Raw genomic sequence first — 27,403 nt, forward strand, 5'->3', positions numbered from 1 at the left:
AACAATTAAAATATATGTTATTGAAAGCACTCTTACTTTACAGCATTCCGTCACACTTGTCTATAACCTTTGCACCATAGTATATATATATATATATATATATATATATATATATATATATATAGTGACAGTGTGGCGACCTGTCTCAGTGTAGAAAGGATATTTCACCTGGGATTCTCAACAAGGCAGGTTGAGGGGCTCCAGGGTACTAGTTTAATACAGAGGAAACTGGCTTTTTTTCACTTTCCTCATTTGTTTGTAAAGTCCATTTTGGGACCTGGAGCCTGGAGATTTCAAAGTGATTTTGGAGGGATGAAATCTCCAATCCTTGGACCAGGTTTTGGGAATGGCCAGGAGATGGATTGGTCAGGTTTGTGTGGGTTTTTTCTAGAGTCAGTACCAGGGTTCTGGCTGGGCTCCACCCCGACAGACAGGAGGTTGTTGCCCAGGAGTCAAGAGGGCTCCACCTAGGAAAGGTGGGAGCCAGTGCAGCAAGGGGCTGCTAGATGTATACCTGAGAGAGCCAGGAGGCTGAATCTTTGTTTTGTTTGTATTGATGGTGGATACCCCTGCGTGGGACACCTGTATTGTGTGGAACTTTCTTTTAAATAAAATTGGCCAAAAACGGCCCTTAAAAAGAGGAAAAGAGAGTGGCTGTGTGCTTCAAATGCTCTATCCGTGATGCTAGTTCCCACAATATATATGTGTGTGTGTGTGTGTGTCTGTGTGTCTGTGTGTCTGTGTGTCTGTCTGTCTGTCTGTAGTATATATAATGTACTTATATTGTTGAAAATAATAATACCAACAATGTATAATGAAATGCCACAAATGGAAATGAAAAATGTGATGAAGGAAAAACAAATTTAGCATAAATGTGTAAATGAGTTACAGAATGATGAGAGATGGGAAGGAACACTTGATTTTATCAAAATCTCATAATTTAGATATAAACCAGGCAGGATAAGAGCTGGTTCAGACTTGTGGCCTGTGTTCTCATTAGCAATATGAGATAACTTGAAACCTTATCCATTAACTGGCCCTCTGATTTATTGGTTTCACAAGCAGCAAACACAGCAATGGCATATGACTATGTCTGCCATAGAGATGCAGCAGAAGACGGGTTAATCAGAGCTCAGGTAACTAATTGCTTTGTGCAAAACCATCCGTCTGTCTGATTAACATTAAGTGGACATGACAGCACTAATGGGCCAGAGGGAACAGGGGCAATAGGTTCAATTTGACTCCTTAGATTACAGAGTGACATCACGCAGAGGAGTGACAAGCTGCCAGTTGCTGACAACAAGAAAACCTCACCAGGAAAGTTACTGGACATCAAGTAAAAGAGACAGAAGAGATGACCAGAAAGCAAGATAAGTATTGCTAGAATTTGGTAAATAGGGGCTACGAGATATAATTATTTGTGAGTGATTTGTCAGAAATGTCTTGTTTGTCGATCATAGTAACTAGGCATTTCTAACAAAAATAATTATTTAATGATTTAATAATTTATGTAATTTACCGACAATATTAAAGATAACTCATTGGCTTGGCTAATGGCAAGTGGGTAGCGAGAGAAAAGCCCTGCAAAAGAACACTTGAAAGTGACTGATGCTAGACTCATTCAGAGCAGTGGACAGGAGGAGAAATCAGAAAGGATCAGTTGTATACAGGCAACATATCATACATTATACATTATAAGAGGAGAAGGAAAGAATAAAAGATTGAAATAGAAGAAACCAAGAAACAAACCTCCAAGTCTAGAAGTGGGATCCAATCATTGTAGCATCAAAAGGACAAGATAGGATACTTCAAAGGTACCAAATGAATAAAAGGTTTTGACGCAGCACCGTTTGGACGATTCCTGCCTGTGGAGCAAAACAGAAGATTCTGAAGTCTAAAAAAGGTCTATAAGCGACCTTTAGCGGTTACAATCATCACTGAAGGCCAACAGCCGAAATGGTGCCAAGAAAATTCTGGATCCAGCCTAACGTGATTGTACCAGCCCTCTTCATGATTAGTGCTGGTAAGTTAATATACACCATCCTGTGAAGTACTATATTGTGTTTTCTTGGTATGTTCTGCTCTGTTTGTCAGAAGTGTTTATTTGACTCGATAGATAGATAGATAGATAGATAGATAGATAGATAGATAGATAGATAGATAGATAGATAGATGATAGAAAAAATAGATTAATATATAGACAAAACAGAGTTATAAAGATAATATGAGATAGATATATAGATAAAACAATGTAATATTTGCAATATATATCAAATAGTTATTGAATGAAACCAAATAATGTAGCTGTAGGGTGATTGTGATGAGTTCACTGAAAACCTGTAAAGAAGAATGATTACTCATCCTCAGACTGAATTAACAGAGTGTTTGAAATAAGAATCGGTGTGCAGAATTATGAGACATACAATATTTTACTCCTCATAAACAATGTTCTCTATGCTTTCAGATGTGTTATTGGCTCATGTGGGTAATAAAGAATAGTTTGATACTTGATACAGCTATAAACCAATACCAAAATGGAACTGGCAGGCAATTTCCTTGTAATGCCCACAAGCCATACTTTAGTAAAGACTGTGATATTATGAGCCAGAGGATTAAAAGTTATGTTTATTTGCTTTACATTTGAAGGAATTGTGAATAATGAGATTACATAGGGTGCATGTTAGTTAATTGTTGTATATTATTGTATTAAAGTATATGGAATGGAAAATCCCAAGCCCGTCCTGATGCGTCTATCAGATGAGCTCATGGAAGGCTACAAGAAGGGTGTGAGGCCAGTGCATAACTGGAGGCAGACAACCACTGTCTTCATAGATGTCATAGTGTATGCCATCCTAGGAGTGGTAAGTACATTAGCAGTGCATGCCATGGTATATGTCATTCTAAGAGCAGTAAGTACATTAGGAGTGTATGCCATGGCATATGCCATCCTAGGAGTGGTAAGTACATTAGCAGTGCATGCCATGGCATATGTCATTCTAGGAGCAGTAAGTACATTAGCAGTGCATGCCATGGTATATGTCATCCTAGGAGCAGTAAGTACATTAGGAGTGTATGCCATGGTGTATGTCATCCGATGAGTCGTAAATACATTATGTAGATTATGCAACTTGGATATGTTATTTAAATCATTTATTTAAGAAGCTATGTGTAAAAGTGGATTTTTTTTCAAAACCCTCTGATGTTATGTCTAGTAAAAAAAAATCCAAAAATGTTATAATTATTATTTTCCTTTAGTTAAGAAGTGCCAACATACTACCTAGTAAGTCAGTGCTGTACATTAGAAAAAATAAAAGGTTTAATATTTACAGACTTCAGATATCACACAGCAGGAAAATATGAACAGCAATCCACATTTCTAGCCAATAGTTTCTTTAGAGATAATTTAGTGCCAGATGACACTAAATTATCCCTAAAGAAAAAAAAAAATGCAATATTCAGTTTGAATGGTACTCAACCTTACCGTAAATATTCAAAAGCCACTATAAAAAAAATCTAAATTTAGGGACTAAAAGGGATGTGTCACATAAATCAACATAATACATTTGTCATTGTTTTGTTGAATGCCTCTACACATTAATAGCATCTTATAGGGATCTTAGCAATACTTGAACTATAGAACTCAACATTGTATACAAACCCTAAAATGTTCACTTAATTACTGTATAGATGCACAAATCTATATTTTGTGTTGTAAAAATAGAAGAAAAATGATTTATAATCTGTACAAAATATAATCACTATCAGCCATATGTGGTTGTAATATTTTTAGTCATTAGGGTTGATTTACTAAAGAAATATAGATTGTTATTTTAGCAAAGTGCATGCTTACTATCCAAAGTGCTTGTATACTTAGTAAATACCATGAAGCTGTGTTTAAAGCAGGCCGTAGATAATGTGATTTTTTTTCCTGCAACCATGGGTTGCAGGAAAGAAAATTGCTTAATTCCCCCATTAACACAGTCAGTGCTGATGGGGGAATCCCTCCCATAGAGCAGTGTGTGTGGGGAGCCAAACAGAGAAAAAAGTGATTACTGCTAGCAGCTATAATAGCCCTTAGCAATAATCACATGCAAAATCCTTCAAGATGGTTGTACCCAATTTATACAACAATCAACTTGGGTACAATCAGCCAGCCTGCCCATAGATCGTTTGAACCTTGGCCGGTCCTTGCTGAACTGGACAGGATTTGGATCATCTATGGCCGGCTTAAATGGATCATTCAAATCATGTACAAGAAAAAAATCTGTGTTTTTTAATATTTTCTCTTCACATGGTTGGGTATTTAAAGTGGACAGAACATCACCTTGTTTATCAAGGCTGGCGAACATACACTTTCTAAAGTGAATATTCATATAATTAAGTGGACAGTCTCCATTCCTTTTGTAATTTTACCCTACTCACTTAAAACAAAAATGCAATAAGTGAAGTCAAAACACTTAATCTGCTTAGTTGTTTTTAGACAGTGACTTAAAAGGATCAAGATGGCAGTTAGGCAATCAGAATTTTCATAAGGAGTTCAGGAATAGCAGCTTTTATGATGGGTTTCCTTTAAACTGCATCAATTCTTTGTGTAGATAAGTATTTTGTACTACCGACATGCACACTGTCCTAAGAATAGGCAAACAAGTATGTATGTTAGGAGATACCTAGAAAACAAAAGTGTATCACAACTGATGCATATTGTCACATGATAAATGATCTCTTTGGTGCATTGTAGGGATCAGTTTTGAGCACTGTCCTTCAGCATCTGTTTATTAACTTGAATGATAGGACAGTCCATACTTTCAGGTGATACCAACCTATGATTCATAATAATCACAAATGAACTTAGTATCCCATTGCAGGAGCATTTATATCAGTTAGGAATTTGGTGAAAAATAAAAAAGGTTTAATTTACGTATTGTATACGCAAGTTGTACACCTAACCTGGGTTAACATCCATTTGACTTGCACATTGAAAGTCGGTTAAATAACTTAGGAATGTTAGACAGCTGAATAGTGTCACACAATATCGGTAAGCTATTGTAAAGGTCAACCAAATAAAAAAACAAAAGTAAGGTAATCACCAAAATAATGTACAATTTTGTCAGATCTGGTTTGCATTGATTGGTCCCTTCACACGAATATAATGGGACATAGAAAAGGCTGAAAATCAGGTGACCCTATGAGAAGAAAAACGGACAGCCTGATGTCAAATTGTAACCAAAATAAACTTGTTTAGAAAGTGTGCCTGGTGGTAATTAACTCCTACGCTATAAATATATATATGTATATCCAAGATCAATGCAGCAAGATCTTTAATAGCACCATTTAGACCTTCTCAAACACCCAAAATTTGCTTAAATCCTCATACGCAACTTGCAGTGGCAATGTCTATGTTTAATGACTATGTACTATGGTAATGCATATGTTACACGTGAAAATCATTCTTCTGTTCATGAAATGATATCTATAAATGTCTTTATATAATATGTTTATTGTTTTATTGCCAGGATGAGAAGAACCAAGTTCTCACAACATACTTATGGTATAGACAGGTACAGTCCAATGTATATATGTATATATGTAGTTATGAGGATCATTAATCTCAAAATTAGCCAGACTCCTAAACCAGAACCAATCAAAGGCTGCTAAATGTATCTGCTCCATTTTATGGTCTTGGGAGTCAACCATGCTGTGACCACCTCCACCATCACATCATCATAGCTGACAAATAAACATAGGGAGGAAACCTTTTCTAGTTCATGGAACTTGATTTTTTTTTCTTAAATTTGACTCACTTAGCTTCCACATGCTGAGGTGGAGGAGGGGTCTTACAAGGGTCCACAAAAAGTGTAAAACCATTAGAACCTTGAGGATCAAATAACACTGCAATTAAACCCCAAACCAAAAATGTGTTAAGTTGAAGTTTACTAATCGGTAAATATGGTGACTGCTTCAGTTTCCATTTCTTTATTTTTTTTCACCTTGGTGATATAGTTAGTAAAACACCTCCTGTAATAAAGTGCTCCACTCTGGATGAAGGAGCACAAGGGGCACCTTTGGACAGAAGCATTGTCTGCTTGGGGGGAGGAGAGTATTCGATGTACTAGTAGATTTAGATACACTAACAAATCAAAGCCAAATTCCAGCTCACACTTTACAGTCAGTTACAGAAAACATTTTTTTCCTTTTCTGACAAAAGTTTTGCATTAATAAATAAAAACTGATCAGTGTAAATGGTTTGTCCCATCCATGTAAACTGATCCATTCTGTTGGAGAACTTGTGTTTTTGAAAAACAATAGACTTGCTGGTTGGATTACCAGCCAAAAATAGGAGAAAGAAAACCTACCAAAGGAAGCTAATGCAGCCATCACATCTAGGAATTGGTAAGCTGCAATATAATAAATGTACACTTTTGAGTCTATTAACAATTTAAATTGCTGTATCAGTTCGGGTACAAACAGTGCTTAGCAGAGTTTTTCTTTTCTTTTTTTTAAGAACAGAATTTGATATGTACATACAAATGAACATTGATTACATGATGGAGTATATAGTATATGACTACTATGCATGGTATTATTCCTGAAAAGATAGGCTTGAGAAAGAGGCATTGCAGCCTCAAAACATGTAACCATAACCCCCCCCCCCCATTGCCCTTCAGTGTCTGATGTCATCAGCCAAGTTCCCATGCTGTCAGACTTGCTCCTGAACTGATCCTCTGGGTTTTGAGCTTGTGTAACTTTGAACACTGGTTTTGCTTCTCCCATCTGCTTCTGATGACCCTGGTCTCCATGGATGATGGCTTTTAAGCTTGATATGCTTTTTTATTCCTACTTCATGTGAGTGGCTAATTTGAATTTTTTATGAATAAATTATTTAACCATTTCCCGACTGCGCTACAGCCAAAAGATGGCTACAGCGTGGTCGGCTAGTCAGCTGATCACGTGTCCAAGTAAAGGGCCAATCAAAGCCATCTTTTACCATGTGACCAGCTGTTTCCAATCACAGTTGATCACAGTGTAAATAGAAAATACAGGTTATCGGCAGTCCTCTCCTCACGCTGACAGCTGACACCATGTGAGGAGATGAGAGCCGGTAAGCAGCATTTCTCAGGGGGGCATCTACATTGATCATCAGGGCACTGATGATCAGTGTAGCCCCATCAGTGTGGCCAACAGTTCCCATCAGTGCCCATCTGTGTTGCCTTTCAGTGCCCATCTGTGCTGGCTATTAGTGTCCATCTGTGCTAGCTATCAGTGCCCATCTATGCTGGCCATCATTGCCCATCAGTGCTGGCTATCAGTGTCTTCTCAGTGATGCCTGTCAATGCCGCCTATCAGTGCAGCCTCATCAGTACCTCCTCATCAGTGCCATTAGTACAGCCTCATCAACGCACATAAGTGAAGGAGAAAAATCACTTATTCACAAAACTTTATAACAGAAACTAAGAAAAATCTTTTTTTTTCAAAATTTTTGGTCTTTTTTGTTTGTTCGGCAAAAAATAAAAACCCCAGTGGTGATTAAACACCGCCAAAGACAGCTCTTTTTGTCTCAAAAAAAGTATACAAATTTAGTTTGGGTACAGGGTTGCATGACGACGCAATTGTCATTCAAAGTGCAACAGAGCTGAAAGCTGAAAATTGGTCTGGCAGGAAGGGGATAAAAGTGCCTGGTAGGCAAGAGGTTAATCTGCTGCACTTAGAAGCGCCCTCTTCTGTCTCCTTTCTACTAAGATAGTTGGAATTGCCTCTTGACTATCCTGGACTCTTCAAAGCCGTCTCACAATGACAATGTTTATATTTTACCTATTTTTATTATCTAACAAAACATATGTAGACATTTGTAGATATGTAACAGACATACCGTGTTTCCCAAATTTCATTTATGAACTTGTTTACAAACTTTTTCTGCAGAAGGACAGTAATTTGATTTTTTTGTTTAGTTTTGGCTGGATGAGTTTCTCACTTGGGACCCCAAGGAGTATGAAAATGTGTCTCAAATATCCATTCCCACTGAGAAGATCTGGGTCCCAGACATTCTAATCAATGAGTTGTAAGTAACATCTTGCTTTAGAAAGCATTACATCTATGTTCCGATCAATACATTAACATTACATTATGAACTGGCTGAATTGTTCTCAGAATATTAGAGTTCATTGTAATTGTGAAAGCATTCTGCCACACTGCCTTTTTAGATAAAACACAGTAAAAAAAAATAAACAAATGTTTAATTTGTAAAACAATCCAATAACATTTTAAGTATGGTATTACAAATCATGTTTGAATTAAAATAATTTTGACTTATTATTCTTCTTAACAATATCCCTGAGGTTATGAACTCATGGACATCCTTATTCCATCACAAAATGATGAGAATAAAACAAAGACCGCTGTTAGCTTTACCGCTGTTTTATTTTAGTTTTTAATGATTCCTTAATTGGTCTTTTTACTTATTTCATTTACGTTCAGTGATCATTTTGTGAATGGCCGTTTTTAGTTTATTTTTCCATGGTTATGCCAACAACTGCACACAATTTGAAAAATTGTTATGATTTTAAACCAATAGTAATGAATGGAAAAAAAGCAAAAGTAATAACTATCTTTGTGCAGATTACCATACAAAGTTTCTTTGGTCTCCCTCCAGTGTGGATGTTGGAAAATCCCCAGATATCCCTTATGTCTATGTCAACCATGAAGGAAGAGTTCAGAATTACAAACCTATTCAAGTAGTGACTGCCTGTAGCCTCAATATCTACAATTTCCCTTTTGACCTTCAAAACTGCTCACTGACATTCACCAGCTGGCTTCACACGAGTACGTTTTATAGTCTTTATGTGTTTTTATGATCTCAATCACCAAATTGCACCATACTATTATGCATATCTACATCCAGTGACCATTTTTAATCATGGCTTTTTTATGGTTATTAATAATGCAGAATGTTGTTTAGATACTGTTTGGAAATTTTTTTTTATTTTCACGAATGTATCCATTTCACCCTTTAGAAAGACTGTCACCATAATAACCTAATAGAGCAAAGCCACCCTGTAAAACTGTGGTTCTCAACCTGTGGGTCGCGAACCCTTTGGGGGTCGAACAACCCTTTCACAGGGGTCACCTAAGACCATCGGAAAACACATATTTCCAATGTGTAAGAGCAGCTACTGTGTAGAAAGCAGCTGCTGTGTTGAAAGCAGCTACTCTGTTAAAAGCAGCTACTGTGTAGAAAGCAGCAGTATTGGAGGTAAAATGACACTCATGAATTATAATTACTGGGTAAATAATTTTATGGTTGGAGGCAGGGGCGGACTGACCATTTGGAAACTCGGGCACTGCCCGAGGGCCCGGGGACAGTGGGGGGCCCCATGAGATGCCCCTGATACCTTTTTCATAGGATTTTTTGAGTTTGGGCAAGGACACAGGGGCCCCATGATCCCCTATTGCCCCCTGGTTGGGGGTCACCACAACATGAGGAAGGGGTCGCAGCATTAGGAAGGTTGAGAACCACTGCTGTAAAAGAAGATGGTTACATTTACCTTTATGATGGGAAGTAAGTGTAATCTTCAGTCTTTTGAAGAGCTGTCAGCACCACTGCTGTCACCTCCTGGAGCTTTGGATAGTGCATCCCTGCCTTGCTTTTTCTAGTTAATTGTCTTGGGTTGTACAGCAATCTTCAAGGCGGTATAGGTATTCACATTAAAATAAGGTATCAAAGGGTATCTTTACTGGATTAAAGATGTAAAAAGGTGTATAGAAAGCTATACACATGCATTCACAAGCAATAATACATGGCTACTTAGTGTTAAATCAGGGAATTAAACCACTTCTGATGTTGTTTGTATGCTTCTAGTCTAGATGGGAATTTTATTTGGTCAGGGAACACACAGCATGTCTGTCTACTACTCTTTCCAGTCTTGCAGCTCTGTGTCCTTCTCAAACATATGGCTATGTGATCTAATTTCCTTCCTCCCCACATTTCCTGCCCACATTACTTCCTGTTCAACAAGCCCCTTCTGAACCAGTCAAACAAGTTAATTAACTTTTCAGATAGAGGAAGCCCAACTACTCACCAAACTCATTTAACCTATTAGCTTCCACATGGTAGCTAAAAATAATATTTGCAATAAAAAAAAATCATGGCTCTGGAAACACCTATTCCCATTGAGTTGTGTAGATCCTTCCACCAGTCTCTAAGTAATTACAGAACACAATAGTGATGTGGCAGCTGATGGCAGAAACCACAGCATATAGTGGGGGAAACACTATCAAACAGCAGTCTCAGACAGCAACAATGCTTTTAGCTCTTCAACAGAGCAAATATTCTGCTCACTGCCCACCAGAAATGTATAATGTCTATTATTCTGCTCACTACACACAAAAAGTATAATGTCTCTGATTTTACAGGTTGGCTTTGCTTTTTCTTTTTTATTAAGTCAACAGTGTCTCTTAATGCTGGGTATACAGAGCCAGAATTGGGGCAAAGGGGCAAAGTGGGCAATTAACAAAGACTATCACTCTCCGATGCAGACTGTGTGTTTTCCTATACCGCCTACTGCAGAGTGTCAGCAGATGCCAGGGATGCATTTAGTGAAAGTAATTTTTGACAAGACATTTTACTTACTTGCGGTTCTATGTTTTCTTATTTGTATTTCATACACTTTACTTCTCTTTAATTAGTGTGTGTTTGTTATAGTATATAAATATATATATAAGGTGCAGCTGCATCCAAAAGAACAAAACGAAACCAGCGCTCAAATCTTCATGCAGACTAAAGAAAATTCTGAATGCCAAAACGTCGAGGTGCAGCCCTTCAGAGATCGGGAAATCTAGGTAATGGTGAACAAAAACAAACAAGGGCGCACTCCCATCGTGCATTAACGTGGTGCACCACGTATTTATTAAAAAATAGTAGAAATATACTCACAAACCAAAAAGGTTAAAAACAGAACAGGTAATCCGTAAGGGCAGTCCAATGGATTCATACACCCATATGGGATAGGATAACGCGTTTCGGGAGACGAACCCCTTTCCTCTTTTAGCTCTGAGGAAGGGGGTTCATCTCCCGAAACACGTTAGCCTATCCCATATAGGTGTTTGAATCCACTGGACTGCCCTTACGGATTACCTGTTCTGTTTTTAACCTTTTTGGTTTGTGAGTATATTTCTACTATTTTTCAATAAATACGTGGTGTAACACGTTAATTCGTGATGGGAGTGCTCCCCTGTTTGTTTTTGTTCACTATGTAAGGTGCAGTGCATAAAGACATATGAAGTAAATAATAAAGCAATTACGTGACAAAAAATATATATAAATTGAATGTACATGTATCTCAGTGCAGCCAATATAAACAAAAAAGTCCTTTCAGTATGAATCTGTGTATCAGTGGTGTGATAGTAACAATCACAGCAAATCGTGTTCAGTCCTACACAGTTCTCTGAAGTCCAATGTGAAATCTGCCACCACTGTGCACTCACCAGAGGGCTACTTGTTAGGTAGAAAATGTAACAAGGGATCTGTGTTATCCACTCTCCCACAACTCCAATGGTCCAGTTATATCCTGAGAGGAGATACTCACCACACAGAGCCCGGAAAATGGTATATAGTGTAATATTTTATTTTAAAATTATACATAAAAGTATTCCACGTGGAGAACAATAAAAACATTAAGTATGCCACATACCAAGATGGCTGCCATTCCGAAGCATGGACCCATCGGCGTGACATCAGCACATAGGGTGGAGCCCTGTTTATATTGGTTGCACTGAGATACACGTACATTCAATTTACATTTATTTTTTGTCGCGTAATTGCTTTATTATTCGCTTCATATGTCTTTATGCTCTGCACCTTATATATATTTGTTTACTGAGATTTTTTGTCACTCTCTCTGGTGCTAGCTGCTCCTACTTTTACAGCGCTCGCTGTTTGCTTTTTGATATTGTTAAAGTATATGATTTTTATCTCCTGCTGAGTTATTTGATCTTCCTGAGTGATGTCCTGAGTAATACCATGCTCAGAATTATACTCTATATGCAAAATGTGACTTTTTTGATTTTGTACTTATATCATATACTATTATCTCCTTTTCATACATCATAGGATGTTATTTGTTTTTAAAGCTGCTGTTTGACATTGAGTGCTTCTACTTAGCTTGCCACATTAACTAGATTTCTTAAATTAATGTTTTTCCAACTGTTTATCTGCATAACATTACATTTATAAGCATTCAATAGAAACTGCCCTTTAACTGGTAATATTGCCATTTTGGAAAGGTCTTTCTGTAAGGTGTTACTATGCTACTGAGTTGTAAAAATTCTGCATAATGTTGTGTGTTCAGTAGAAATGCCAATTTTATTTTCAATTCAACCTTTTAGGTAATTAAAAACATCTAATAATATAAAGGCATGATACCAATACATGGGCTACACCATTGGTATATTAATTCTAGTTTAAATATGTTCCATTTACAACTGCTCTTTGTCTTTAAACCATTAGCTAGTCCTTAACTCGTGTTTAAACACTCTACCTTAGTTTTTAAATCCTCAGCTTCTTTATAAGGTTATTATCAGGAAAAGCATCAAGTACTCAAATCTTTGGTTTGACCTTTAATATTTTAGTTGGGATTCATATTTCTTGATGGGCAGTCAGTTCATGATCATTTTATAACCAGCTTTGAAATTAACTGGGCTCATAGAAGTGTGCACAGGGTGTGCCGAGTGTGCCTGAGCACACCCTTATCACCCCATGCATATTAGTTTTATCCATGGCTTTTTTCATCTGGAGCATCTGGCAGTGGTCCCTGGCTCGCCACTCACTACCATCACTTGTAAATACAGAAATGCAAATTCTGTATTTATAAGTGACAGCTCTCCTCTGCTGGTGGTTCAAAGAACCCTCCCTGCACTGAATGTCGTTATGACAGAAGAGGAGGGAGGGGAAATTACATAGCAGCTAATCTGACTGTGGAAGCTCCTCCTGAAGCTGGCCCTGGCAGTCACATGTTGTAGTTTGTAGTTGCTCTTGGGCACTGGCCCCCTCTCTGATATTTTAAAGGTGGTGAAGAAAGGATTGGGTCAGGGGGAGCTCTGTGCTAGAAGCTGAGGGAAATGGAAGGAGAGGTCTGTATTGGGGCTGGGGGAAAGGCTATGGAGAATTTGGGAGGTAACCAGTTTGGGTTGGTTGCATTATATACACTCATAAACCCTGCACTCTATACATAGCTCATTCCTCAACCCTGCACTCTGTACGGAGCGCACTCCACATACTTGCACTCTGCATGCAGCGCACTCTTCAACCCTGCACTCTGTACATAGAGCACTTCTCAACCCTTCACTCTGTACGTAGTGCACTCCTCAGCCCTGCATTCTATATATAGTGCACTCCCCAACTCTGCACTCTATACATAGTGCACTTCTCAACCCTTCACTCTGTACATAGCGCACTTCTCAACCCTGCATTCTATATATAGTGCACTCCCCAACCCTGCACTCTGTACATAGCACACTTCTCAACCCTGCACACTGTACGAAGCGCACTCCTCATACCTGCACTCTGTAAGCAGCGCACTTCTCAACCCTTCACTCAACCTCCTCAACCCTGCCTTGTATATATAGTGCACTCCCCAACCCTGCACTCTGTACATAGCACACTTCTCAACCCTGCACACTGTACGAAGCGCACTCCTCATACCTGCACTCTGTAAGCAGCGCACTTCTCAACCCTTCACTCAACCTCCTCAACCCTGCCTTCTATATATAGTGCACTCCCCAACCCTGCACTCTGTACATAGCACACTTCTCAACTCTGCACACTGTACGAAGCGCACTCCTCATACCTGCACTCTGTAAGCAGCGCACTTCTCAACCCTTCACTCAACCTCCTCAACCCTGCCTTGTATATATAGTGCACTCCCCAACCCTGCACTCTGTACATAGCGCACTTCTCAACCCTTCACTCTGTACGTAGTGCACTCCTCAACGCTGCATTCTATATATAGTGCACTCCCCAACTCTGCACTCTATACATAGCGCACTCCTCAACCCTGCACTCTGTACGAAGCGCACTCCTCATACCTGCACTCTGTACAAAGCGCACTTCTCAACCCTTCACTTAACCTCCTCAACCCTGCCTTCTATATATAGTGCACTCCCCAACCCTGCACTCTGTACAAAGCGCACTCCTCATACCTGCACTCTGTATGCAGCGCACTTCTCAACCCTTCACTTAACCTCCTCAACCCTGCCTTCTATATATAGTGCACTCCCCAACCCTGCACTCTATACAAAGCACATGTATATACACACACATGCATGTGTTTTTGAGCTTTGGGGCACACACCCTAATGCAATAGGCTGAGCTCACCTATGACTGAGCTACTGAACATTTCCAGTTTTCACAGTAGGGTCATTATGAAATTTGTTAAGTCCTGCCAATATACCAAACTAAAAGTTAATGCTAACACCCTTCCTTTTCTAGTTCAGGACATCAATGTATCTTTATGGAGGACACCAGAAGAAGTGAAAGAGGACAAAAGTGTTTTTATGAACAAAGGAGAGTGGGAGCTCTTGTATGTATTACCTCAATATAGAATGTTTGTGGAAAATGAAGATAGCTTTGCGGAAATGAAATTTTATGTGAGTTGTGGATTGATGTTTTTTCTAAATGTCTTCATAGTAACTACTTAGGTTGATGTTTTAGCCATGATATAAATATTTTAATTCAAAAATTTGGAATAGCTGTTTCTAATGCACTTTTTACTTTTTAGTGCTTAAAGGAGAAGTGGAGGATATATAAAAACAAACATACATACTCACCTATATGGCTGCGGCATTGATCAGATGCTACAGCTGTCCTCCGCTGGCTCTAAGACTGAGAACTGAGTGATCAGATGACAGTCTTGGTGTTTACTGAGAGCAGGTTATTATCAATCATCGTTTTCTGCCCTGCCCCTCCTGTGCTCTGTGGAGTACTGGGCTGTAGAAAGGTTGGGAGTGGCTGTCTTAGGCTCTCAGCGATGCCTGGTCAGGCTTATGGGTGGGTCCCGACCTTAAAGTCAAGATTTTTGCAGAGTCTGCAATGGCTCTGGGAAGTCAGCTGACAACAGGCTGTCAGGTAAATCTGGGTTCCAGGAGTGCAGAAATAAGTGCACTCCTGTGACCCAGAAGAGATGCATGGCCAAAGAAGCTTTGGCAATACTTCTCTTTTAATTAAATTTAAAGTGTTTGTAAATCCTTACATATATCAAGTGAAGTCACTAGCCTCAAGCGATACACAGAAATGAAACAAATCCTCCTACATAAGTTGTACCTGTTTATTTGCAGCTGTCTCTCCTCTACGGTTTTCCAAAATACACATTCTACACAGCATCTCTCAGCAGCAGAAAGCAGAGATCAGAGGTCACACACATTGCAGAAGTAGAGCACAGAGCTCTGGGAAATCTGATAGCTAATTGGAGGGAAGGAACACACCCCCTCTAATAGGCTCATAGAGAGGAGGGCAGGTTGTCTCCCGGGAGGCTGAGGTTTCAACTTAGAGTTCTATCAGTGAAGATAGCAGAATGATCAGAGATCAAAGAAGAAACAGCCTCAGTGCTTTGGATTTGGGCTAGAACACACTATAGGAGGATGTGTTTTGCTCACTTTTTATGTCTGAGCTTTACAACCACATTAAAGTGAATGTAAACCCAACAGCAAAAATTGTAGTTTATCAGTTCTTAGATGTGATGGCTGCATTAGTTTCTTCAGGATCCCCCCTTTATTTCCATTTAGTTAATCTGAAAATAACACACTTTCTGTCTTAGGGTGGCAACTCTCACTCACGTACTGTATCTATGGATACGCAACGTTGTCACCATAGGATGGGAGTACAAACACCTTCCCCTCCCTCTTTTCTATAAAATAGATAAGAGGTGTTTTGTAAAGATAGCTGGGAGCAATGCTAACTGATAAGAATACAGCACAGGTAGAGATCTAAGGATGTTATAAGCTGCTGAGTTTCTGGCAGAATCAACCAGGTAAATCAGGTATTTGTTACGTTTATCAAACACATATAAAAACTTTTAACTGTATATTTAACAGGTTAAAAGGGACCAAATAAGAAAAGTTAATTGTCGGGGTTTACATTCCCTTTAAATAGAGAAAATGGGAGAAGCCTCCAGTTGAGTTGTAGTGCTACATAAAGCTGCCTCTGAATGGCTTTTGACTATAGATGGGAGTACCAAGCTTTTTTCCCAACCAGTTTAGTTAGTATATCTGGTATTTTTTGTGTTTCACAGCAAAACATATCATCAGTTTAACATTTTGGTGAACTATTGTAGGATTTAGCATGCAGCTTTGCATGCCCTCCAATGCTTTCCTATCACTATTCAGAAGGGATTCTGCCAATTTTACCCACCGAAAACTTAGATGACATAATGGTCTATCGCAGTTATGAAAGCCTAAGAGTTCAACTGATATTTGAGTTTCCTCATATTTAATTTTCAATGATCATTTTCTTATTTGTTTTAACAGGTTGTAATTAAAAGGCGTCCCCTTTTCTATGCTGTCAATCTGCTTCTTCCCAGCATGTTCCTCATGGTGATGGACATAATTGGGTTCTATCTTCCTCCTGACAGTGGAGAAAGAGTCTCGTTCAAGATCACCCTACTTTTGGGTTATTCAGTTTTCCTCATCATTGTTTCAGACACCTTACCAGCTACTGCCATTGGAACTCCATTAATAGGTACAGTGGAGGGATTTATTTGTGTGCTCTGGAGCTCTATTCTACACCATGTGGCCAAACATTTGTGGATACCTGACCATCATCCCTAGTTGAGCTGATCAAACATCATTTTTCATAACTATGGTCACTAATATGGGCTTGCTTCTCCCACCTCTTGGGTTTAACAACCTCCATTTTGATGGGAAAGATTTCGACAAAATTTTGAAGTAAATGTGAGGAAATTTGTGCCCATTCAGCATAAAAAACATTTAGGAGGTTAGGTACTGATGTTGGATGATAAGACTTGGCCTCATGTTTGGCGAGTTGGTTCCAATTCATCCTGTAGGTATATGACCTATTTTACTGCCAATTTTTGTTAATGGAGATTGCATAGTTATGTGCCTAATTGTATGCACCTGTTAAGAATTGGTGCAGCTGAAACATCTGAATGCAATAATTTGTGTCCACATACTTTTGGCCATATAGTGTATTTGGTTGATTTTGTTACATTTGTTGTTACATCTATTGTCTTCACTAATATAGGCAGAGAGAGGGAATAGAGAAAAAAAACTGAAAAAGATCTGTGCAGAAGCCAAATAAGTGAAACTCCTGGCAACCAGTCAGTTTTTGTTGACTGAATTTTAAATGCTGAAAAATGAATCCAAGTTGATCAATATGGATAACTGAGCAATACTCTCCTATCAGTTATCTCATTCAATGTTATGTACATATTATCCAAATATTTAAAGTCAGGGTGGACTAGTAAAACAAGGAAATGTTCTGTTTTAAAGAGATGATCCTAACAAAGGGGTGCTAGAGGTCACATGCCTAAAAGCTGCAGCGATCAAAATAAATTCCTGAATAGGTCAGTAAGCATACAAAGGCAAATATCTATCAGTATGAGTAAGTATGAAGGATAGCCTCTAACCTTCTATACTCCAACCCTCATTTGGTAAAGCAAGACTAACTATTGTGAGTATTTGCTTATTTAGCTTCCATACAGGTCAGAGGCATAACTAGAATGTCCATGTCCCTGGTGCAAGAAACCATGACCCTTCCCATCAGTCCAGGGGCCCTTTTCTCTGATCTTAGGGCCCCTTCCATCCAAGCCCAGGGCCCTTCCCTCTGGGTCTGGGCTCTTCCCACTGATCCCAGGGCTCTTTAATATGGTCCTGCAGCAAGACCCTTCTTGCTGTTTTGATCCCCTCCCTACAGTGGCAGAATGCCTGCGCCTGGTCCCAAGTGCAACCTTTGTAATCTTGGTAGTTCTGGCACTGGCAGAGGTGCAGCATTGGTGTCAGTAAAGCAGTGGATGGTGTAAGTAGTTTTTTTATATTTATCTTTTTTTTTCACTTTTTTGCTTAATTTTTTTTTACAATTTTATTTTTATTATTTTTTTAAACTTTTTAAGGAGCCCTGTTGGGGGGGGGGGGCTTTGTTGAAATATCAAGGGTCTAAACAGACCTCTGATGTCTCACTTTTGAGACAGAGAAAGGGACTAAGAACAGAGATTCATCAGTCCCTTTCTCTGCAGTCAAAGCTGCACTGGACAAAGAATTAATGAGAAGTGCTCTGTGCTGAGTGCTCCCAGTTCATTCACAAACTGAAGCATACAGTAGTCAACACAGTTTACTATGCTTCAGTTATAAATGACCACAGTGATTGATTGGTACCGATCGCTCACTGTGTTCACTAATAAAAAGAAGGGAGTTGTAAATGACATATTTTCTGGCTCTTTCCACCATGCTCCATCCTGACACATCCCCCACAGAAACTGGTGGGAGAGGAGAGGGGGGAAGCCGGAAGTGCATGAGGGAAGGTGGAGGGCAGAAAGGCACAGGGTGGGGCAAGGCAACAGGAGGAACAGGGATGGAGGGGGCATCGGGAGCGGAATTTACTAAAACCAATCAGCTGTATTATCCTGCAGCAGCTTTATGCTCACAAGAGGGGGAGGAATAGAAGTAGGCTTTGAAATGCTGCAGGACAATACAGCTGATTGGCTCTAGTAAATGCTGCCCCCACCGCCCCTCCAGTTCCTGTTCCTCTTGATTCCCAGGCCCCCCACAGTGGTGGAATGCCAGAGCAGAGTTGCAAGCGCGACCTTTGCAACCCTGGTAGTTCTGCCACTGGCACCCACCCTATGGCAAGCCATAGATTGTGCTATTTTCTAATACCAATGGTTGCAGGAAAGAAAATCACTTGATTCCCATTAACACAGTCAGTGTTGGTGAGGGAATCCCTTGTGCAGTGCTATTGGATTCAACAGGGATTCAATCCATCTATGACCGGCTTAACTGTAAAGGTAACATAGTCCATCTATGACTTCCTGCTTGTCAACAGATACCCTCAATGGTGTTTCATTGTTTGATAAATAACCCTTTTACAGGGATGAATTGTTTTTCTATGTGAGACATTTTCAAATGTTATTAGTTTCTCTCCTAGAGCAAGAAGGACTATTGTGTCCCTGGGTCTAATTACTTTTCCAAGGGTGTTGCTATTTTATTACAGCTAAAACTGTATCAGTACAGAACTATCAAATAGTAAAATGATGTCTGAATATTTCTGAGATGTCTTAGCACAATAAAAATTAATGATCTGAACATATACATCAATGTCTTTGAGGTAGTAAAAGGAAACAGATGCAACCATGGAGAGCACATTAGAGTCAAGATAAAAAGAGGAAGAAAAGGAAACATCTGGTGTTTAAACAAATAAACATTTTAAGTAGTTATAGCAGAATACCAATATCTGTTTGTGTGATTCATTAATGCATAGAACATAATAAATATGGGTGGTATACACTGGGGATGATATGCTAATGGGGCAGACATTTTACTTATCTCATTGATGCTGGGTTCAGGTCAAATACCCAACTATTTGTGTGTGTATGTGTGGATTAATTTCACTAGCATGTGATAGGATGTCTAACATTAAAATTGCTACGCTTGGTTGAATGAGCAATATACTATTTTTGTGTCAACCTCAGCGTGTGAGTGTGTGTGTGTTCGCTTTTGGCGGGTATTGGGCCTTCTGGAAAGTCAAATATTGCCCTACAGATTCTAAAAATGTATTTGCCAAAAAACTAAAACAAAAAAAATAAGAAATTTAAATGGGAGACTGAAATTTCACTGTATAGTAGTAACAAAATGTTGTACTGTAAAAGTTCATATGAAAATTTGTGAAGGAAAATTGATTAATTTCCCATAACAACCAATACTGTACCCATTTTAAAATGTTTTGCTATGGGACCAAATATATATCTAGATTCCAAAAAGTGGCCATATTTCAGAAATGGATCTTGAAATTCCCAAGTGGACTAAATGGCTAATCTCGTATATAATTCTTGTGGTCAGAATTGCTATAGCAAGGTATTGGAAACAGACTGTGGTGAACATGGATTATGTCAAACATAGATTGAAATGGATTATGATCAACATTGAATTTACATGTACTCTCCAGAACAATAAAACAAAATTCAATAAGACCTGGGATCCTTGGATCATTTACATTTTACCTGATTGACGAGACCTGGGAAGAGCCTAGGTGTTCTTATCTCTTCTCTTCCTTTCCATTTTTGACTTTTCGCTTTATCTTAGTAGGTTCGGATTGAATCAATATCAATAAGCATTGGTGACTTTAAACATGAGTGCTTATTCAGGTCCAATCCAGAAAATATATTATCCATTGCTAAAGTTTGCAAATCTGTTTTTGAACTCACCATGCAGAATATTCAACTCCATGAGAATCTCTCAAATGTTTGGGTTGAATCAGAGCTTCTGCTTTACTTCAGTCAAATGATTTAATAGTACAAAACAAACAGCATCTCTCTGGACAGTTGGTGCCCAACTGTCCAACTGTGGATTTTAGGTGTTACCCAAGCCAGTGAAAAAAAACATATTCCAGTAGTAGTTCAATTCTTTGGTTTATTTCTTCCTCATTGACCCACTTTCTATGTACCATCAATTCCTTTTCTCATAGTATGTTTTTTTCTTCCCTCTGATCTTTTTTAATGAATATTGCTTGGATAATTATCAAATGTAGCACAAGTGATTTTAATAGGGATGTACGGAGCACAAATGAGGAAGCATGTGTAAAGGGACTGTAATAACAGTGATTTCTGGCAGTCCTATGTAATTTGCCTCTGGTCTGTAATTGTTCTCCTGAAGTATGTCTTCAGTCTCCAACGACTCCTATAGCATGTTCACAATCTTTGACCATCTCCTCTAGTATGTCGTCAATCTCTGAGCATCTCCTGTAGTATGGCAGTAGTATCTGACCATCTCCTGTTGCATGTCTGCCATCCCTAACAGCTTTCTTTAGCATTACAATCACTCAGTATTATATGTGGTCCTTTAGTGAAGTTTTTTTTTTTTTTTTTTCAATTTAAAAATGTATTTATTTTTTCAGATATGATAATACAAAATCCAATATAGAAATACAAAAAAAAAAAAAACCATTCTCATAAAACAACTTATTTCATATAATTTTCCTTAACCCGCTTCCCACCCTCCCTCCCAACCCTCTTCAATGGACCCCTGACATCTATCTAAACAACTTTTATCTCACATCCTCTGGATATAAAGATTTAAAAGAAAGAAGATAAATTACTATTTATTTTCTTTTTTTTTTTGTATTTAATTACAAATTTACTTATTTCCTCTTTGTTTTAAACTCCTCCCATTTCTCCCTGTTCATATAATATGCCTCCATCCTATCTTCCTGTATGTAGTATAGTTTCTCCAATCTAACAATCTGATCCACTCTATTCCTCCAATCCTCTTCCTCCGGCGCCTCAACTTTACGCCAAAACCTAGGTATCAAACCTTTTGCTGCGTTTAAATAGCACAATATACCCAGTTCTTTATATTTATTCACTGATATTTTTGTATTATGAAAAAGACAAGTTTCAGGGTCCAATCCAATCTCAGTTCCAGTAATAATCCTAATTTGATTTATAACCTTTCTCCAAAATACTTGTATTTTTGAACATTCCCACCATATGTGAAACATCGTGCCCAACCCTCCGCACCCTCGCCAACACCAAGGTTGTTTCTCCCCACTCATCTTGTGCTCTACCGTCGGTGTAACATACCACCTTATCAAACATTTGTAGTTCATTTCCACATCACGCATACTGACATTCTCATGTACCAGTCTGTATATTTTTCTTTGTGTGTGATCCTCCCACTCCACCCCTAAATCCCTTTCCCATTTTTCTATATATCTTAATTTTAACTTATTATCTAAATCAGTGAGGATTTTATATACTTTAGCAGTGCCGTGCTTCCCATCACCTCGAACTTCCAAATACTTCTCAAATAAATTCCAATCTTCTCTAGTTCTAAGAGGTTTTGTCAATTTCCCCACAAATTGTTTCAATTGGTTATACCTCCATATATCTATCTTAGTGAAAATCTTTCCCTTTAGTGAAGTTAGCAGCAGCACTTGAGGTTCCCTATATCAAATAGGTTGACCACTGATCTAGACATGCAGAAATCTGTGTGAAGTATCTGAACAAAGATAAAACCTCCATTAGAATACTGAGGTTGCCATACTCTGTACACCAGCTGTCCTAGACATCATGTAAGCCTGCCTATACTGGCATCATAAATTATTACGCAAATGCTACCCTAATTAGGATGTTGCTGCAGGATTGATGTGGGTGTGTCACAGACTATGTAAAGTAGCCATTGATACCCAGTGACTAAACTGCTGCTTTTTAACTAGAAAAAAATATCTAAATGTAAAAACAGTTTAGACAAACTCATAGTTATGCGTAACCAACATAAAAAGGAAAATTAAAGACAGCAACTATGGATTGGTGGATTCTAGTCACTTCTTGCTGAATTCTAAGCAAGGCTCTGCATGGTAGAATCACAAGATCTGTCTGAGTATTGTAATAAAAGGACACCGCTAGGTTTACCGCAGAAAATAAAATGTTTGGGGAATTTGTATTTGCATACAGAATATAATTGTTTAGAAAATAGTTTGCAAAGTAATTACTTATGTTAGATTTTTTTTACCTAAAATTAAGTTTTCCTTTTAATGTTTTATAATCTGTTAATGGGTGGCTAATAACGTGTCAAATAATATTTTGAGATGAAATGTAACAAGATTTTGTATATGTTTTACAGTTTGCTTCTGGGGAGATGTAATAATAAGTTGCTTCAGTGTTTCTCAATAAATAATGTACTGTATATATAATTTGAGGGTGTTTAGTTTTCTAAGGATGCCAATAAAAAAGTATATGGTTGCATAGGGGTTTATTTACTAAAGCCAGGGTGTGCAAAATCAGGCTCACTTCTGCATAGAAACCAATCAGCTTCCAGGTTTTATTGCCAAAGCTTAATTGAACAAGCTGAGATTAGAAGCTGATTGGTTTCTATGCAGAAGTGAGCCTAGTTTTGCACTCTCCAGATTTAGTAAAATAAAACACCTTAGAGACATTAGCATGTTCTGTGCTGATAACGTTAATTTTGATTATGTCTTTTTGCCCTGATTTGGTAGGTGTCTACTTTGTGGTTTGCATGGCACTCCTGGTAATCAGCTTGACTGAGACAATATTGATTGTCCGATTAGTACATAAGCAAGATCTCCAACCTCACGTTCCTGAATGGGTGAAAAGGTTGGTACTGGAAAAGATTACATTTTTGTTATGCATTCGGGACAAGAAGAAATTTAGTACCTCACGAATCCACAGTTCTAATATGTCCCAACAAATGGAGAATAGCAGCACAGGTAAGATATCTTACTATTTTTATCGTTTACCAAACTTTGGCTTATTGGTTTGCCCAACACGTTTACTTCTAGGCTTCTGGCTATCTTTTCTGAAACTAAATGCTGTCCAAGGTAATAACCACTCTGACTGCTGTGAGGGAACTACTGCCCATTACACAGTGGCTTTGTACATTTACTTTCTCTATTGCAATCATAACTAAAAATATAATTCTGAAATATACTATTCTTTTACCCATTATTGTCAAGTATATACATTAGGAGTAATTGGAGTGATATTTGGTAAAATCCTAAACCAGCAAAGCTAGTGTGCTAATGTAGCCCTGGCTGACCACCCCTTTAGGTTGCAAGAGCCACAAAGTCACTGTCACAGTTTGCTTATCCTCTTTGCCAGTATTGGTCAGGCAGGAGAAGGAGAAACAAGAGAAACGCTGTGATTGTTGAGAGCTGCAGCAAGGAAACATCTTTGGTCCCACCCACCATACCTGGGAAGAGGGACCCCAGGAGAGAGACAAGAGAATGTTGGGTACAGACACTGGGGGGGGGGCAGAGCTCAAGAGGAATCCAAGGTAAAATTCATTTACCAATACCGGTGTGTACAGTATGTGGGTTGTTGAGTCCAGTTATGGGTGGGTCACCACTGGGAAGGGCAGCAGAACCTAAACTTTTCCAGAAGCTCCTTTGGGGATAGTGCTACCCTTATCTCTGTTTTTCTTAAACTAGAAGATTTTTTATTAACTCGTTAGAAAATTTCATTTCTTTCCTCATTTTCAGTTAATATTCAACTGATGGCTATAGAAGAAAAATCTTAAAATAACAAACATTGTGTCTTACAGCTAAGCTGGCCCATTTCAACTCAGAAAACACTAAAGAATATGACAGATCAATAGGAGTCATTCTACCTACAAAGGAAAGCTCTGTAGTAGTGGATAGCATCCTCCATGAAATTGCATCTATCCGGCAGTATTTGGAAAAGAGAGATGAATACCGTGATATAGCAAGAGAGTGGCTACAGGTTGGCTATGTCCTTGATATTCTACTTTTCCGCATTTATCTGGTAGCGGTGCTGGCATACACAGTTACCTTGGCAACTATGTGGTCTTATTGGCAGCAGGCCTAAAACCTTACTTGGAAGAAGTATGCTGCAAAGCCTTATTCAGCATGGATTGTATACATTAATAAGTTTAACAAGTACCCATCATTACCAGGCATTAACTAGAATCTGAATCTTCCCTCCTTTTAATATAGTGCAGCCTAATCTCTCAGAGATTGGGGTCTGTGCTGGTGTTTAGTTTTATTCTTTTCCAGTCAGAGCAGAAATTTCAGCCAATCCAAGCAAGTAAGACTTCCACGGAAGCTGATATGTCACCTGGCTAAGCTCAGGACTGGCCTTCGATCCCTGTCCCCTTATTTATGGAAAGGTTCTAGCTCTAACTCGGCAAAGAGTGTGTTGGACCTCTGCAGGGAGACCACTGTTTCCACACGAGTAAGGGTGCTTCTCAAGTGTCCTGCACGTGGGACAGACTTTTCTACCCAGGCTTTGCACCCTAAAGAAAATGAACTATAAGGATTAGTACGTCTTTTGTTTTGATGTGCCTGGAAAGTATTTAACTAATTTAAACCAAAAGTTTCATTGGACTTTATATATGAATCTCGTTATACACTTTTATGTATGAACTAGCTGTATATACCTGTATGTATTTATATATAATAATATGGTTAACTAAGCTTTGTTTTAACTTACATAAATATATTATCTCTATTACAAATGTGCATTATACTGTAGAAGGATTTGTCTGTTCTATCAAGGAGCCATTAAGTTTTGTCACATAGCCATACTCCACCGCCATATCTCTCCCTCCCATGATGGTCAAAATTGTGTAAAGAAAGACTATTAGAAACGGTAAGAATTTACAAGGACTGAGAAGTACCGAAGAGAACACACAGCAAATATAATATTTCATTACATTTCCTTACACCGTCGTCCATTTATTTCCTATATCTCTTCCACGTACTTTCTTGCTTTTTCTGAACCATGATTGAAAAGGGAAGGAGCAGAATATGTACATATCATCTTACTTTTATGTCTAAGTTATGTGTACCAATTTCAGTGCATTTTATTGTAGTTTTTTTTAGATAATTGAGTTCTCCAGTTAAATTCAAAATTCAAAACGTTTATGAAATTCACTGATGTTGGCTTGTGCTTTAGATATGGAGATAGTGGACTTACTTTGTAGTCTCACTCCTGCAAAAGCCTTTTATTTAGTTTTGAATATAGCTTGAAAGGGTTTAACACTCCATCAGATGTTTATGGTTAGAAAGGGAAGAGTTACACTCATTTCCTGTCAAGAGAGTAAGTGATAGGAAATCTCTCCTAAGGGTATACAGACAAAAACAAAGACTTGGGAAGGGTTAGAACTTCTGCTAAAGTTTTTATTGCTATCTGTGTCTTCCTGCCCCACTAATGTCCACAACTTCCTCCACCCAAAGTCCACAAAGGGGTCACAGACAGAACAAATTTCTTGGCAAAAGTTCTGACTTTTACTCATCCAATCGAAAACTAAAAACCGTTTTGGCTGGAGTTTAATGTTAAAATGACTGTTATATAATGTATCCCTTGTGGTGTCCCATGTAATTACTAGCAAAATGAAATGTCTCTTCTAATTTGTATTCCTTATAAAATGCTATAAAATAAAACCAACCTTAAACTGTCATAGTCAATGCCTAATTCAGTTTGTCATGAGATAGACCAAAGGAGGACACATACAGCTGGTCATAAAATGTCCCGTTTCATGTTTTCAAAAATATACATGACTCAAAGCAATATGCATGTCACAATTTATAGTGATTGTCTAACAAAAGAAATTGTAGATCAAAACTGGAGTATAAAATGGGAACCATCCTAAAATGGACACTGGTTGACTTGAGGTTAGCACTAGACTGAAAACTGAATTAACTTTTATGGTTTTATTAGAGGTGTGTTTTTAGATACTAAAATATCAGCTCAAAGAGCACATTTTACAGTATTTTCTATTAAACTATGTCCATTCTAGAAAAAAGTCATTATCCCTAGGTGGCATCATATGGCTGTCCATGCACAATTAAAGATTATTCTCTTATAGTAAAATACAAATCATTTTCAAAACTAGCATATCCCAGTGTAAATGAATGTCAACTTGCAAACCTGTACCTTGTGTGTATGGCACATACTATTCTTCAGACAGCGTGCACAACAAACGTTCCCACTGACAATATCTACAAAGGCCTTTTTGAAGGCACAATCAGGAAACATTGTAAGCTATAACGTAAAATAAATTGGAAAAAAAGAAAATGAGGGAAATGCAAATCAAAAATTAAACACAAGTATCAATACTTAGGCTCATTTCTATAGGATAGGTGAGGGTCTCTTTATTTACTCTACAATTATTTTCTCCTAAAAGTGTTCACTTTATCATAGGAGATTATCATAAATATTTTTTAGTACAGATTTATTACAAATATTTATTTGTACAGATTTATCATAAATATTTCTTAATACAGATTAATTATTGTTCACAAAACAATAGGTATTTAACCACTGAAATCCAAATTGTAATTTGGCACTATCTCAAGCAGCTCCATTTTTTAAATTCAATAGTCATCACTATTGAAATATTTAGCAACCCCCTCTTTTTTTACATTAAAATAATGATATTCAGCACACTAACCTGTGTATTAACCTTTTTGCCCCAAATATGTCCTCACACACTTAAATTTTTATGTTAGAAAAACCACTTACTCCTTCTCACTAAGCGCTTCTACCCCTAACCTCCAACAGGGAGTTCACATAGTAGTTGTCATAGTAAAAGGGCTACATGACCACGGGATATGAGACTACAAGTCATATCATGTCGAGCATCATCTTAAAATATAGTGCTCATGCCTGTCCATGCTTAAAGAGTTGCAATGTTCTCTTGGAGGAGGAAC

The 27,403-nt window shown here is 38.1% G+C and overlaps 1 protein-coding gene across 1 annotated transcript; it reads left to right on the forward strand.

Moving 5' to 3' along the window:
• Positions 1-1,506: 1,506 nt before the first annotated feature.
• Positions 1,507-26,151, forward strand: HTR3A (5-hydroxytryptamine receptor 3A). The gene is made up of 9 exons (XM_089673104.1): positions 1,507-2,023; positions 2,713-2,861; positions 5,514-5,558; positions 7,947-8,056; positions 8,648-8,817; positions 14,480-14,637; positions 16,513-16,723; positions 23,210-23,440; positions 24,274-26,151. The coding sequence occupies exons 1-9, from the start codon at positions 1,957-1,959 to the stop codon at positions 24,555-24,557; spliced, it is 1,425 nt and encodes a 474-aa protein (XP_089529230.1). The 5' UTR covers positions 1,507-1,956; the 3' UTR covers positions 24,558-26,151.
• Positions 26,152-27,403: the final 1,252 nt, after the last annotated feature.

The sequence above is a fragment of the Staurois parvus genome, unplaced genomic scaffold, assembly GCF_062004578.1.
Source record: "Staurois parvus isolate SC_StPar_1 unplaced genomic scaffold, SC_StPar_1.0 ptg000135l, whole genome shotgun sequence".
NCBI classification, from domain to species: domain Eukaryota; kingdom Metazoa; phylum Chordata; class Amphibia; order Anura; family Ranidae; genus Staurois; species Staurois parvus.

Bases quoted from the DNA above. Each gene is read 5' to 3' on its own strand.
- HTR3A (XM_089673104.1), top strand. From the start codon at position 1,957: ATGGTGCCAAGAAAATTCTGGATCCAGCCTAACGTGATTGTACCAGCC. The intron at 2,862-5,513 runs GTAAGTACATTA...TTTTATTGCCAG, and splicing joins TGTATGCCATCCTAGGAGTG to GATGAGAAGAACCAAGTTCT. The intron at 23,441-24,273 runs GTAAGATATCTT...TGTGTCTTACAG, and splicing joins AATGGAGAATAGCAGCACAG to CTAAGCTGGCCCATTTCAAC.